Source organism: Antedon mediterranea, chromosome 2 (assembly GCF_964355755.1).
Source record: "Antedon mediterranea chromosome 2, ecAntMedi1.1, whole genome shotgun sequence".
In the NCBI taxonomy this organism is placed as follows: domain Eukaryota; kingdom Metazoa; phylum Echinodermata; class Crinoidea; order Comatulida; family Antedonidae; genus Antedon; species Antedon mediterranea.
Window position 1 is genome coordinate 22,562,155 of NC_092671.1, and position 17,401 is coordinate 22,579,555.

At 33.5% G+C, this 17,401-nt stretch overlaps 1 protein-coding gene across 4 annotated transcripts in view; it reads right to left on the minus strand.

Annotated features, from left to right (window-relative positions):
• LOC140040729 (WD repeat, SAM and U-box domain-containing protein 1-like) overlaps nucleotides 1–17,401 on the minus strand; it is a 183,710-nt gene that overhangs the window by 5,031 nt on the left and 161,278 nt on the right. For all 4 annotated transcript variants that reach the window (XM_072086879.1, XM_072086881.1, XM_072086878.1 and 1 more), the window contains exon 9: nucleotides 16,213–16,293. In XM_072086879.1, coding sequence (XP_071942980.1) covers nucleotides 16,213–16,293 — 81 coding nt within the window. The remainder of the gene's footprint in view (nucleotides 1–16,212; nucleotides 16,294–17,401) is intronic.

Consider the following 17,401-nt stretch of genomic DNA (forward strand, 5'->3'; position numbering starts at 1 on the left):
AGGCCATTTCAAACAAGACTATCAGAACACAAACAGACATCATCACAAACACAGCAAGAGGTGTCCGTACCAGAGCAGCCCGTGCTTCATTATCTGCAACGAACCATAAGTGTGCTATTACGGATCACATGGTAATCAACAACCATATACCAGATTGGGACAATACAAAGATCTTGGACAAGGAGTCAGCCAGAGTACAACGCACTATTAAAGAGGCCATTTGGATCAGAAGAAAGAAACACACCACATATCTATGAATATGATGACCTTCTACACCAACAGAGAGAACCCGGGGCCCCTTGAGAAGACCTCTTAACACCACAGAGGGCGCACATCATCGGAGAATACCAACCGATGATACGAACTAGTTTCGGCTAGCTCATTCACCTGACGATGACCGACGATGAAAGGGTAAAACTGTAGTGGTATGTAACAATACTTTTTTTGGCTTAGAAAAAAAAAAGAAAGTACTGTATAAAGTTTAAGTTTAGTAACACTATCGATATTTTTACAGTGACGCCAAAGCATGAAGAAATGAAAATAGTAATTTTTCACCAATAAAACAAAATCCATATAGAGCAAATCTGTTCAAGATGAAGATATTACAAAATGAGATTGATTACATGATTAAGAATGATATAATCGAGCCTAGTTGCAGTTCTTTGAGTTCTCCATGTATATTAGTTCCGAAGCCAGATAAATCGTATCGTTTTTGTACTGATTATCGGAAGGTTGAGGATAGACGACTGTATTGATCGTGTGGGTAGTGCTAAGTTTGTCAGTAAATTTGATCTTCTAAAGGGTTACTGGCAAATTCCTTTAACAGAGTGAGCGAAAGAAGTGTCAGCTTTCCTAACTCCCATGGGTCTTTATCAGTATAAGGTCATGCCTTTCGGTTTTAAAATTGCGCCAGCCACGTTCCAGAGATTGGTTAATGGTATATATAATTTCAGGTTTGGAGGGCTGTGAAGCTTATATAGATGATTTGGTTGTTTATAATCGATACATGGGATGTTCATGTGCAGAGAATTAAGGCATTGTTTGACAGGTTGTCAGCTGCAAAGTTGACAGTAAATTTGGTGAAAAGTGAGTTTTCCTGTGCAGAAATTGTGTTCTTAGGGCATAAAGTTGGTTGCGGAAAAGTGAAGATTAAGGCAGTCTGTGATTTCCCAGTTCCAAAGAGTAAGCAGGAGTTAATGCGTTTCCTGGGAATGGCTGGGTTTTATCGACGTTTTTGCAGAAGTTTCTCAACGCTTGTAGCTCCATTAACGAATCTGTTGAAAAAGAATGCGAGCTTTGTGTGGTTGGAGGAATGCAGTAATGCGTTCATTAAAGTTAAAGCGATGTTATCAAACAAACCGGTGTTGATGACTCCACAATTTGATAAACAGTTCTCGTTAATGATTGATGCCAGTGAATGTTGGTTCTGGTGCTGTGTTGACGCAAAGAGACAAGAATGGTGTTGACAAGCCTGTGTGTTTCTTCTGGAGAAAATTCAACCAGCATGAGAAGCGTTATTCTACTGTTGAGAAAGAGACATTAGCTTTGATGTCAGTGTTAAAGCACTTTGAGGTGTATCTTGGATCTTCTCCGTTTCCAATTGAAGTTTGGACTGACCACAACCCATTAACGTTCTTGGCAAGAATGAAGGACAAGAATCAATGCTTGTTGAGATGCTGGGAATTTAGCAGTTCAAGAAATGAATCTTAAAATTCATCATATCAGAGGAAAAGACAATGTTGTAGCTGACGCGTTGTCAAGAGTTTAGATAAAATATAAAATGATTTTAAAAGTTTTGTTAATTTTAAAAGTGTTTATTTAATTATAATATGTTAGTTGTGATAGAGTGATGCATTAATGGCATACATGGATTTAAAGTCATTAGAACTTGTGAAATTTTAAAGAAGCAGTTGAAGAAAAATCATATCAACGACCTGTTAAAATAACTACTGTATAAGAAAAGATTTTAGATGTTATAGTAAACCGTTATGATTTTAATCATATCAAACTTTCTTTAAGTGGGGGTGTGTGATGGGTTTGTCACACGGAAGTGAGTCCTCTAGAGAGGAAGAAGAAGATGAATAAAGATGGATAACAACTACAACGTGTATTATTATTGTTGGTCGTTATCAGCCTAACGAGCGAGCCCGTAACAAGACCAAATATGTAGTTTATATTGGTTCAGTATAAAGAAATACAGAAAGTGGTCAAATCATATTTTCGCGGTATTGATTAATAATATTGATGGGCCATCGTATCTAAACAAACTGCAATTTAAGCTCGACATTATAATGGGAAAAAGAATGAGCTAACTGTTACCCAAAAATTATTTTACTGTTGGAAAAAAATACAGCAGAGAGGGGAGAGAGAGAGGCTAGCTTCTAGAAAAATGTTATTTGATCACCACGGCAGCAGAGAGCGCTGGATGCATGTGCATGATCGGGGCTTGCAGTCTAGGTGTGGTAGCGAGAAACAATCATACCCATCATCTTTTTTATCACGATAATTTATTGATGACCAATACATAGACACACAACCAGTAGGTATAGGCTAGCTATATAGTTTAAATAAGGATAAAATGATCGGGCGAGGCTAGCCCACACACACAGTCATGCACTCGATGTTGCGGGTGTGAAACTCATGAATAACAAGTTAGAAAGAACTGACGGAATGGGGGACTTCCCTTCTTGTTGAGGCTGGGCGTGGCCGAGCCTAGGTAAGAAAAAACCTAAATAAAGGACGCCGTTGTAGATGTATGAACAAAATATATTGTTATGTTACAATAACTTTGATCACATATTAAAAAATTTACACCTTCACGAAAATGCCCATATGTTGTCAAAGTTATGAAATGTTATGTTTACACATTTTAGAGAAACGAAACGAAGTTGCTGATAACCTCTTGTGATTGTACGAAATCATCAACATCAACTTTTTATTAGTTATCCGCATTCAGCGGATAACTCCTTGTAACTGTCCTGTTTCATCATCTTTTTTTTTTTTTTTCTGTATTCTTCTTTCTTTCTGTCATTTTTGTGCAGAGCATATCTCAAAACCGTGTAAAGTTAACATATCATAACTTTGTCAACATATGGGCATTCACGTGAAGTTGTGCTTTTTTATTTTTGAATGACGTCAGAATTGCGCAACATGACTTACGCGCGTTTTAACGAATTTCGCGTATTTAACATAAATCAAAAACCATATAACAATTTAAATTGAAACTTAGCAAAAATTTAATTTATATTCTGCGCTAACTGACTGTGGAAAAAAAATGGCATGTTTCACACGAAGTTACGCGCGCACGCGCATTTAAAATTTAAAAATGCGAAAAATCAATTTCTAATCAACTTTCTACGCGTTTCATGTCATTTTGAGCATGTAAAAAATTCCCACGCGCGTGCGTATTTTTACGCTCGTGGTGCGCACGTAGCGTTGAAAACAATTTTTTTCTCGTAATTTTACCAAGTTTTAAACGATTTCGACTTAAAATCAGGTCATACGAGCCCGTAGAATTGGATAATTTATGTGTGTTTTTTATGAAAAAGTTCAAAAATTCATCAAAATTTGTCAAAATTATACCTTTTTTTAAACAGTTGTAGTTTCTAAACTAAACGGTAAAAGTTGTTTTTATTACGTATTCTGGAAGATGATGAGTTGTAGATATCGTATCATGCATCAATATGGCTAACCGGACATTATGACGTCATCGTATGGCCACTCGAATATAAAATATAGGGATTTTTTCTCTTTTGTCATAGCGCATCACATTTAATAGAGCGCATCTCCACTTATCCGTTTTCCATTTTCACCCCGATTTTGATATTGTCTAGGTCAATCAACTATCCTTTGCATGAGTTAAAAATATTTTAATTGTTATGACGTCATCATGCCTACAAATTTAAATTACTTGTGCCTTAAATTTCATCTTTACAGTAAATTTTAATCTGTTATAGCTCGTCAGAATAAAACGTGATAATCATGATTAAAACATTTTCTGGAAGCTATTGGATTGTAGATACGAAATCATGTAAACATTTTGCCAATCGGATGTTGTGACGTCATCATATGGCCAGTTAAATAAAAGAAGTCGTATTTCATCTTTTGCGTCATAATTCATTACATTTAAAAGAGCGCGCATTAATATTTCACGTATTTAAATTTCTTCTACACGTTAATATGTTGTTGCTGAGATAATTTCCTTTCCGAAATTGCTACATTTGCGTTTCATTTTAAAACCGTCAACATGTTAAAAATTGCAATAAATAGCGGGTCCCGTAATTTCACCTATTCTACACTGTATGTGATATGGATACAGATTATACTGTGTATACTAGGTATATATGAATTTAAATAATAAAATTCAGCAATAACAACATATCATATTCTTCAGTTCAGGTCATAATGCCATAATCTTTTTCTGTGCGCCATATACCAACGTATGACGTGCACGTGGCGTTTGTCGTGCGGATAACTAACTCGTCAAAGTGACGAGTTACATGTCTAGTTTTTCTTCTTTCTTTCTGTATGATTTTTGTGTAACGCTTTTCTCTAAAACTTGCAAACATAACATTTTGTTAACTATGTTAACATTTTGACATTTATGTAACGTTGTCAAGCGAAGCTTTTCATGATGTTTACAATTGCGCAACGTGACGTACGCGCGATTTAACGATTTTCTCGTATTTAACATATGTTGAAAACCAAATAACATTTCAACTTGAAACTTCGCAAAAGTTTAATTTATATCATGCGCTAACTTTATGTTGAAAAAAAATTGCGTGTTTTACACAAAGTTACGCGCGCACGCGCATTTAAAATTTCAAAATGCGCAAAATTAATTTATAATCAACTTTCTACGCGTTTCTGGTCGTTTTAAGCATGTCAAAAATTCCCACGCGTGCGCACATTTTTACGTGTGCGGTACGCACGTAGCATTGAAAACGTATTTTTTTCGCGTGATTTATGTTTTTCCAGCCTTTTCTAGTAATTTTACCAAATTTTAAACAATTTCGACTTAAAGATACGTCATACGAGCACGTCAAATTGGACAATTTGCGCGCGTTTTTTATGAAAAGGTTAAAAAATTCGTTTAAAATATGCCTTTTTTTAAACAGTTGTAATTTCTAAACTAGACGGTCAACTTTTTGTGGATGACATATTCTTGAAGTAGATGAGTTGTAGATGTCGGATCAGGTATTAATATGGCTAACCGGACATTGTGACGTCATTGTATGGCCACGCGAATATAAAATTTAGGATTTTTGTATCTTTCGTCATTGCTCATCACATTGAATAGAGCGCATCTCCACTTATCCGTTTTCCATTTTCACCCCGATTTTGATATTGTCTAGGTCAATCAACTATCTTTCGCATGAGTTAAAAATATTTTAATTTTTATGACGTCATCATGCCTAAAAATTGAAATCACGTGTAGCATTAATTTCATCTTTACAGTAAATTTTAATCTGTTATAGCTCGTAAGAATAAAATGTGATAATCACGATTAAAACTTTTTCTGGAAGCTATTGGATTGTAGATACGAAATTATGTAAAAATGTTGCCAATCGGATGTTGTGACGTCATCATATGGCCAGTTAAATAAAAAAGGTTGTATTTTCATCTTTTGCGTCATAATTCATTACATTTAAAAGAGCGCGCATCAATATTTCACGTATTCAAATTTCTTCTACACGCTAATACGTTGTTGCTGAGATAATTTCCTTTCGTAATTGCTACCTTCGCGTTTCATTTTAAAACCGTCAACATGTTAAAAATTGCAATAAATAGCGGGTCTCGTAATTTCACCTATTCTACACTGTATGTGATATGGATACTATATATGAATTTAAATAATAAAATTCAGCAATAACAACATATCATATTCTTCAGTTCAGGTCATAATGCCAACGTGAACACTTCCTTTTGTCCTCAACCTATCCCCTTAATGTTAATGTTGCACCACTTGCGCGGCGGATAACCAAACTCGTCAAAGTGACGAGTTACATGTCTAGTTCTTCTTCTTCTTTCTGTACACTATTTTGTGTAACAAATATCTCAAAAAGTTAAATGTCAATGACTACCAAAATTTCACAATGTCTTTCAAGTACTGTAACTTAGTCCTAATAAGCTTTTCAGCGTGATCACTCTTCCGTGACGTCATTTATACGCCATTTTGTGAAATCACATTATCAATCATATCTCCATAATTCATTATCACATATTAATAAAATTCACTACACGTAAACTTCAGGTCAAGGGTAAAAATATTAGCAAATAAATACGCACGCGCATGTAGGGTCATGCGTGTGAAACCGCGCGTTAAAAATTTAAAAAGCTTACTGGGCAAAAAAAATTTTTCCGCGCGCGATACTTAAAAAGCGTAAAAAATACGAATTTTTTTTACAAATCGCATTCTACTCACCATCTTTAGTACATTCACCAAATTTGAATCAGTTCCGATATAAAATAACGCTATACGAGCAGGTTCAAAATGACAAAATGCGCAAATTAATTGCATCAAAGTGTTGAAAATGGTGAAAAATAAGGCATTTTTAAAATGAAAATAATTCTTCAGAATGCACGATGACCCCCAATTTTTTTAACTTTTTCTGGAAGCCGTTGAGTTGTAGATATGAATTCATGTACACATTTTACGTACAAAATGTTTTTACGTCATCAAATGGCCACTTGAATTTAAAATTAAGTTATTTTTCTCTTTTGTCATTCTTTTTCACATTCAATAGAACGCATCTCTGTTATTTTGTGCCCGATTTTCGCTCAATTTTCAGTATGTGATTGCTCAATTAATTGACTTTCTTATGACTTGCCACTACTTTTATTTTGATGACGTCATCACGCGTAACAACTTGATTAACATAGGTCGTGTAATTTCACCTTCACCGTAAATTTGAATATCTTACAGCTCTTCAGAATTAAAGGTTACCTTGATGATTATAATTTATTATGAAAGCTGATGAAATGTAGATATGAATTCATATAAAAATCAAGCCTATTGGATGTTGTGTCGTTAACATATGGCCAGTTGAAGTTAAAAAGTAGTATTTTCATCTTTTTCGTAAAAGTTATACAAATTTCAAAGAGCGCGTACAGCGCTTCTACGTGCCAAATTTTCTTCCAATTCTTATATTTATTTGCTCAATTCATTATCTTTCGAAATTGTCATCATTGAGTTTATTTTGATAATTCCATCATACAAAAAAATTTGAACATGATGTGTGTCCCGTAATTTCACCTATGCTACACTGTATATAGATATACAGTATATTTCTTCTTCTTTCTGTACACTATTTTGTGTAACAAATATCTCAAAAAGTTAAATGTCAATGATTACCAAAATTTCACAATGTCTTTCAAATACTGTAACTTATAACTTCAGGTCAAGGTAAAAAATATTAGCAAATAAAAACCTGCGAGTTTCAAGGTCATGCGCGTGAAATCGCGCGTAAAAATTTTAAAAAGCTCAAATTAAGTTTTGATCAATTTAGAGCATGAATTAGGCCATTTGCGTGTTTCAAAAAATTACTGCGCAAAAACACGTTTTTGCGTACGCGATTCTTAGAAAGCGTAAAAAATGAAATTTGATGTATAAATCACATTCTATTCACAATTTTTAGTACATTCACCGATCTTGAGTCCATTCCAACTTAAAATAACGGTATACGAGCACGTTAAAAATGACAAAATGCGCACATTAATTTCACAAAAGTTCTGAAAATGGTGAAAAATATGTCTTTTTTAAAATGAAAATAACTCTTCAGAATGCACGATGACCCCTAAGTTTTTTAACTTATTCGGGAAGCCATTGAGTTGTAGATATAAATGTATATACACAAAATGGTATTACGTCATCAAATGGCCACTTGAATTTAAAAATTAGGATTTTTTTCCGTTTTGTGTAGGTTATCACATTCAATAGAGCGCATCTCCGCTATTTGAGCTCGATTTTCGCACAAATTTCAGTGTGTGCTTGCTTAATTATTTATCTTTCTCATAAGTTGTCAGTGTTTTCATTTTGATAACGTCATCACGCGTAAAAACTTGAATAACGTAGGTCGTGTAATTTCACCTTCGCCGTAAATTTGAATATCTTACAGCTCTTCAGAATTGAAGGTTACCTTGATGATTATAATTTATTATGAAAGCTGATGAAATGTAGATATGAATTCATATAAAAACCAAGCCTATCGGATGTTGTGACGTTAACATATGGCCAGATGAAGTTAAAAAGTAGTTTTTTCATCTTTTTCCTCAAAGTTATACAAATTTCAAAGAGCGCGCACAGCGCTTCTACGTGCCAGATTCTCTTCCTATTCTTATATTTATTTGCTCAATTCATTATCTTTCGAAATTGTCATCTTTGAGTTTATTTTGATAATTCCATCATACCAAAAAATTAGAACATGATGTGTGTCCCGTAATTTCACCTATGCTACACTGTATATAGATATACAGTATATACTGTACATATTGTATATGGCATGTAATAGGCACAACTCAGCACTATAAGCGTATGCATCATGTTATAGGATGGCGTACATAAACTTTTTACGATCGTATGTTAACGTACATGCATGTTTAAAAACTGTTAATTTCATTAAAATGATAAAAATGATCACCTACAATTCGTCAAAGTGACGAATTAAATTCTAGTTTATTATTTAACATGACGACGGTATCAAAATCAAAAACTAAGATAGCAATTTCGGAAGCAAATTATCTCAGCAACAACGTATTAATGTGTAGAAGAAATTTAAATACGTAAAATATAGATGCGCGCTCTTTTAAATGTAATGAACTATTACGCAAAATATGAAAATATGACTTTTTTTATTCAGCTGGCCATATGATGACGTCACAACATCCGATTGGCAAAATGTTTACATGAATTCGTATCTACAATCTAATAGCTTCCAGAAAACGTTGTAATCATGATTATCACTTTTTATTCTGACGAGCTATAACAGATTAAAATTTACTGTAAAGATGAAAATATGTGACCCAGGTTATTTACATTTTTAGACATGATGACGTCATAAAAATTAAAATATTTTTAACTCATGCGAAAGATGATTGATTGACCTAGACAATATAAAAATCAAAGTGAAAATAAAAAACGGATAAGTGGAGATGCGCTCCATTAAATGTGATAAGCTATGACGAAAGATACAAAAATCCTATATTTTATATTCGTGTGGCCATACGATGACGTCACAATGTCCGGTTAGCCATATTAATGCATGCTTCGATATCTACAACTCACCAACTTCAAGAATATGTAATAAAAATAACTTTCACCTTTTAGTTTAAAAACTACGACTGTTTAAAAAAAGGCATAATTTTGACAAATTGTTGAAATTTTTCATCAAAAATTCGCACAAATTGTTCAATTCGACGTGCTCGTATGACGTGATTTTAAGTCGAAATTGTTTAAAAGTTGGTAAAATTACTAAAAAAAGGCTAGAAAAACATAAATCAGGAGAAAAAAATATGTTTTCAACGCTACATGAGCACCGCGCACGTAAAAATTTGCGGGCGCGTGGGAATTTTTGACATGCTTAAAATTACATGAAACGGGTAGAAAGTTGATTAGAAATTAATTTTGCGCATTTTGAAATTTTAAATGCGCGTGCACGCATAACTTTCTTGTAAAACATGCCATTTTTAATCCACAAAAATGTTGCGCTTGATATGACTTAAATTTTCACAAAGTGTAAAAAAAAAATTATGCTTGGTTTTTAATCTATGATCAATCATTGAAATTCATAAAATCGCACGTAAGTCATGTTGTGCAACTCTGACGTATTTAAAAAATACATGCTGAACAACTTCATATAAATGTTCATATGTTGACAAAGTTATGAAATGTTATGTTAACACGTTTTAGAGATACAGGAGCCACAAAAAAGTGGAGGAAAGAAAGAAGAAAAACATAGAAATTGATCCAGTACAGTTACAAGGAGTTATCCGCTCAATGCGGATAACTAATAATACAGAAAAAAAAGATGATTTCATACAATTACAAGGAGTTATCCGCTCATAGCGGATAACTAAAAAACATTGTTTTGACATCGGCGACAGATATAGTCTTTTAAATATATTTTACTCTCAGTTAGGGGGTGCGTCTTATATACAGGTGCGACTTATACACCGAAATATACGGTACTTCACTCAGTTTCTGTGTGCTTTCATTTGTTTGTTAGCAGGATTACTCAAAAAGTTATTTTTACCAAATTGAAACCACTGATAGATACGTGGCCACTCTATTAAATTTTGGAGGCAATCAGGACCAGGATCTCAATTCTGGACCACTTTTAAAAAAAAATAATTAAAATATAAATTATTAAGATCAACAAATAAATATCAATGAACTAGAAATCATTGTCTTAGAAATTAAGAAATTAATTGTACACCTTTCTTTTTTAATCTGTTGGTATCGTCCTCCTAATATAGTTCAAACTTAAGTATTTTTGAAAATGTTGATCTTTTATTAGAAAGTACAGAATCTACAAATGATATCATGGTTGTCGGTGATGTAAATTATTATTAAATTATCCCCTAAAACAGATCTAGGCCAGTTTGCCGACTCCCAATTTGTTGACTGGCTATGTAAATGGGTGTATCACATAGCCTAGTCGGAACACAAAAAATCCACATTGCCAACAATAATAAAACTATGAAAAATCATACTTTAATCAATGGTTTCTTTTGAGATACCTTGGTGTTTTGTCATGTCCATTTCATATGCAAAAATGAAACAAGAAATATTTCTTACAAAAAACGCTGCTTGCTTATTGACGTAACAGTTTTAAAGATATATTGTCCCTCTGAAAAATATTTTTTATTTCAAATTTGTTTTTGAATTTTGTCATTTTATTGTCACATAATAGTTATTTTACCTGAAAAAAATGTAATTAAAAGCAAAAAATACTTCAATTGTCTGTCAGACAATGGTTTTTGAGTTATAATTAAACGTTTCTTTTCTCTTTTTATAATGTGAATTTTGTTACAGAAGTGAATAACTTTGAAGTGAATAACTTTGAAGTGAATAACTTTGATATGAAACAGACTCAATTTAGTTTATTTTATTGCTAAGATCAAGTGTGGAGGTCACTTCATCACGCCTTAGATACTTCAAGTGTGAAGTGTCATATTACAAACAAAAACTTTCCTGGACTGTTTTGATAATAATTCAATGATTATCTGACAGCGAAATACAAAAATGTCAAAGTGTAGTACTATAACTGCTGCTTGATTTCCTCTAATAAATGAGTCATCTCGTGTGACGTAGCGGGCTAGAGCAGCAGCGGGAAAAATCATGAGCCTAGCTAACTGCTAAGCCAGCTATCACAAGGCCATAGACTAGGCCAAGCTAAGCTATACAGCCATGGAGTAAAGAATAAGAGGAGACACAACTTGAATAGTTCAGTCAGTTCATCGTGTTTACCGCTTGCTTAAGGCTATGCTTGTAATGAGTATTTAAGGAGGTGCTAAACACTGCCGTTACGTAACCCAATTAGCAAAGAGTTACAATGTTTACTGCCCGCGGTCAATTTTGGTGTTAGTACACATGCGTATTAGGACGTTACAATACTCTTGCTAGGCGATGTGCGTTCAAGCGTGAAAGGTGTACTATATACTGTTTGTAGACCTACTGAACTTGTATTCCGACCTTGTTTATTAATTTTTATTAAAAAGCAGCGCTATATATATATTCTACTGGATATCTTTAATTAATAAATTAATAATACGAGTTTTATACGGCACCAATAAAGGAATTATATTTATATGGTTTACTGTGTACTAAATGTTGGTAATTTCTCCAGACAACTTATCATGAATCATGATGAATTAATGGGTTTAATAAGGACCAGTGGTGGTGCCAGCGGGGGGCTACGGGGGCTGTATCCCCTCGTCGTCTCCCCCCCCCCCTTCCCCTTCCCCGTCTGGGAAACGCGAGTACTTATCGTCGGGGAATATAATATACAGTAAAAATCATTCGCGTTCACTTCGTATAACTTCAGCGCCTAGAAAAACCGCGACGTTCTATTTTTTTTAGTATTGTACGTTGGTGGAGCGGAGAGCTATTGCACTTTGCATGCATTATTGCCAGCGATCTAATAAACAATGAATAGGTACGCACTTGTCTGGCGGTTCCCCTTTGTACGAATTGTTTAACATTGGACCTGCTCCATTGCGGTTTACGTGTGATATCATGTTCCATCCAGGGACCAGAATGTGTACTGTACTAGTTACTTTCCAGGCGAAGTTTACAGCCGCGTCAGTCGTGATCGACGTACGCAATACAGCAAAAGGGTACGAATAATGTTGGCGATCTATTGTTCGTATGTCCGATTTTTTAATTTTACGATTAACCGCTATGTACCGAACTGTACATAATCCTTTTAAAGCCCCATTCCCTACGTTTTTTAGATCTAATTTAAGATCACAAACTATATTTAATGTAAAAATAATACTATATGGTCCTATTGCGATAACTTTTTTCGTCTTTAAACGGTTAAAAATGTGAAAAATAAGTCGATTTTAATAATTATAGCGGCCCGCTATAAATCCCAAAATGCATTGCGCGCGGATTGATATTTTTGTTTTTCATCTGTAATTCGCCCACTTTTCGATCGATCGTGAGGCCAAAACAAATGGAAGACTCCTAACTTTTCAGCGAAAATACCGGGTTTTCCCCAATTTGTATCAACGGAGTCTGGCAAAAATAGAAAGACAATTAATGCAGCAACTATACAACGTCAGGCTAGGTATATAGCTAGAGTACGATGTTCGTACGTTACCGATGTTTACCAGCTAGGCCTACAAAACTAAGCCTAGCCAGGCTAGGCCTAAGACCGTCCACGAGAGGTCGATCGCCGCGAGCTACTTAGGTAGTGCATTGTTTCTCACGTTTTATCATAATTTACCATAAAACGTACATTTAAGACAAGGAATGACATGGTTTAATGTTTTTAAAGTGATATATATGTATTATTTTCCAAAAAACGTCCAAAATTGCAGGGAAGGGGTCTTTAAACAATGGCTTATAATTACAAAAGAGCATAGACTATATTTGTAATTGAATTAAAACAACCAACACATATCATTTGTAGTTGTTGTTACGGGTTGATACTAAACCAATATTCTCGTAGTACCGTACCATTTTATACCATATAAAACCGAAAACTAAAACTAATTGATTAATTTCTTCTTTAATAAAATATTACTACTATTTGTTTTCTAACGTTATTACAATTATTAATATATTAATATAGACCTACATAAAAAAAACCTATTATTATTATTGATATTGTTTATTGTTACTATAGGCGCGCCTATGCCTGAACCTATTAGGCCTACCGGTTACGGTATGCACTAAATATGTCCATCATTATGGGATTAAATATTATCCTTATTTAGGCTATTTATTAAATAATAATATATTACGAACTACTAGGCCTATGTGTAGCCACAAATCGTTAAACGATATATAATTTAAGTCCTACAATTTCACTGAACTCTAAGTATGTGATCGTAAAAATCATATATTTTATGATATTAATATCATAAATAATTTAATTATACAATATCAGACTAAAATAGAAGAATTTTAGTTTTGCTAAACAGTCATAATATAGACTGAAACATAAATTAAATGTCATATACAGTAATAAAAATAAGAAATTGTGTCGTTGGAATTCTAATATACGTATATTTTTGAATATTCATGAGAACAAATTATATAATTTTTTTCATGCGCGCATTTGCGCACACTAAAATGTGATTTTAAAATAAGTTGGAGTCTTTAATATGCTACAAAATGCACTAGGGTTCGTAAATTAAAAAGTTGCTTAAACGGTAAAATTTCGATTTACCAAATGATACGTCTATGGCTTGATAAAAAATATGATTAATTTGTTAGCTGGTATAAAAACTGCGATATCTCCGTGAAAATTTACTCGATTTTTAAACGGTTTTTTCGAGAAAAAAGCTCAAAGAACAATGAACAACTGCACAAAGGTCATGCTTCACTATGATGTATTAGAAACTACTGCGCAGCCTCTGTTTACTTTTTTTGTCACCGATGTCATGCCTGGCTTCTTCCTTAATTAGAGTGTTACGTAATCAGAGCCAACTCTGCAGCGAGCTGCACGGGTAAACAGGATGTTCTTCAAAGGATCGTTATGGGAAGTTTATTACCCTATGCTTAAGCACTACCGCACAGCGTGATACTAATTGGATTAACTGGATAGCTAGGCCGTGTTGTGCCTCCTCTTATTCTTTACTCCATGATACAGCCCAGCAAACTCACACAAGGTGAAGGTGAAGGTTGATCGTATTAATGTATGGTGTCACCAATGAAACAATTATTTTTAAATACAACACTACATTAGTGCCGTTTTCGGCCACCTCGACTTATATGGACTATACCATTATAAAATGATGGGAAAATAGGGGTGTCCCATTTATTTATTGAGTGTGTTAATGTGTTAAAATACTGCTGCTTTTGTTCTTATTTTAGTGCATTATGTTTCAGTAACAAAGAAAAAACAACTTCACTTCACTTCACGCTGTAGAATTAATTTAAGTTTTCAAGTTAATACAGTATATTATGGCTCTTTATTTCTATATAATTTTTAGGTATCCTTCCCTAATGGATATTAGGTGGATTCCCTAAGGTGGATATTGAATATTTTTTACGGATTTATAGATTACAGAAAGTATATAAATCGTAAAGAAATTAGTTGTTTTTTTTCAGTTACAAATAAAAAAATATAATTTATCTAACGATCACACAGTAGTACATTTAATAAAGATCTATCATATAATCTATAATAAGATCTATCACATACTGATTATTAGGTAATCAGTAAAACAAATAAACAATTATAATTTTGTCAATGAATCTGTACCATTTTGTTTCCAGAAAACACAGAACAAAACGTAATCGAAACGTTTGACAGTGCGTGTTTTTAGGTTTGGTTTTTCTAAAACGTTTTAAACACGTTTTTAAACGTTTGTGTGTAAAAATACATGTTTTAATTGAACAACGTTTGCATCAAAACGTTATAATAACGAATGCATAACGGAGCTGATAATGTCGCCATGAAGAGGATGATTGGTATGGAACGCCTCCTCTGCCTTCAGTTCACATTTATCATGCAGTACACACCAATGGTCATGCAGTACACACCAATCGTCATGCAGTACACACCAATCGTCATGCAGTACACACCAAACGTCATGCAGTACACACCAATCGTCATGCAGTACACACCAATCGTCATGCAGTACACACCAAACATCATGCAGTACACACCAATCGTAATGCAGTACACACCAATCGTAATGCAGTACACACCAATCGTCATGCAGTACACACCAATCGTCATGCAGTCAAATATTGCGTAATTTATACCGCCACCTATCGACAAAATCGAATATCACATTACGTTTATTAGACGGCTGTAAAACTAAGGTCATCGACTCTAAAGATTTATTTTATGCTCGACATACTGTACTTATTTTAACCGCTACACATCTCTGTGAATGCTCTGTTTTTTATATATACAATAATTTATTATGCGAGACATAGGCGCGGCTAGGAGGCCATTGCAATTATTGAATTCCATAAAAGAAGAACAGAAAAAGAAATAAATAGTCTTAGTTTTACAACCTTCTAGTTGTAGTTTGTACTGTAGGTTACATAACAGAACAATTGTATTGTCTTCCTATTCAATAGACACCCTTCTCTACATAAACATAATACACCACACCCCTATCATAATAATGGTATAATCCATATAAGTCGAGGTGGCCGAAAACGGCACCTGATCCTTCACATATTATAGATTATATTATAGATCTCAGATTGGGTGCACTCATACAATTCTGCTGCTTTAAGAGTTCCTTTTGCCTAAATATGATGACAAAACGATTATTTACGCTAAATATTGTCTATTGGTACTTTACAATTTTATTTTTAAAAAAAACTTGTGGTCCATTAAAAATAAATTAGTCCATGGAGGAAGTCTAAATGGTGATACCAATAGTGATACCTACAGCGCCCCACAGTAGGCATTATAACTACAGATTTCTTATAACGGTTAGTAGGGTTCAACCATATTTAAATTACCTACCAAAGAATGGAATTAATAAAAATATAATATTTACGAAAATTTTACTAACCTGATACTTTTTGAGTGAAGAAAGTATTTTCTTTGACTGCTTTTACACTACGCAATAATTTATTCCTGTGCCCAAGTGGTTCTGAAAAGAAAAAGAATTATGCTCACCATGGAGAAATAAGTTAACTAACGTATTTCTACACGCTTTAATTTAGAACACGAACAATTTAAGAACTATACAGTATACAGGTGATATTTGTGATACAGGAGTAGATTTTTATTTTAATAAAACAAAATACTGTACGTGCTAATACAACATGCACATACATTAAAACATTTGCAGAAAGTTTATGTTTTTGTATTATTGTTATTGTATTATATGATCATACTTGGAGAATTTTCAAAATGGTGGCCAAAACAAAACGATAAAATATATTGGTAACAGGTAGAGGTACACTTTAGTGTCAAATTGCTCAGAACATGTGTTTCTATACTCATCATCTTGTCAGAAATGGCTAGAATCAACATTTCCGAATTATGACCTAGCATGCTCATATCTTGACGCAATGTTACCGGATATCACTTTAGGCTATGCATGCGCAGCAATCAAAGGCAAATTAAATTTGGTTATATGAAGAAAAATCGAAGAATTAAAAAAAATGTCCATGTATCGTCTGACACGACACACAGAGCTACAAATTGCAATCAAACTATCAACTAAATCTAACCCTCTAAATAATCTCCTCAACTATCAACTAAAAAAACTCTTCCAATTATCCACTTAAAATACCCTCTAACAATTCTATCAACTTAAAATAACCCTCTAAATATTCTCTTCAACAAAGTAGAGCAGATAAAAGCTGTGCATATATGGATATACAGTATACTGTACTATTATATATGACACATAATAGGTACAACTCGCATTATAAGCGTATATTCATCATGTTATAGGATGGCATACATCAACTTTTTCCGATCGTATGTTAAAGTATATGTATGTTTAAAAAAAAATAATTTCATTAAAATTTTAAAAAAATGATCACCTATAATTCATCAAAGTGACGAATTAAATTCTAGTTATTAGGTGATCATTTAGAATAAAATGATCACCCTGTTATTGTACAACTTAGCATTATATTAAGTGCATATTCATCATGTTTATAGGATGGCATACATACATGTATGTTTAAAAAAATGTATTTCAATAAAATTATAAAAAAAGGATCACCTATAATTCGTCAAAGTGA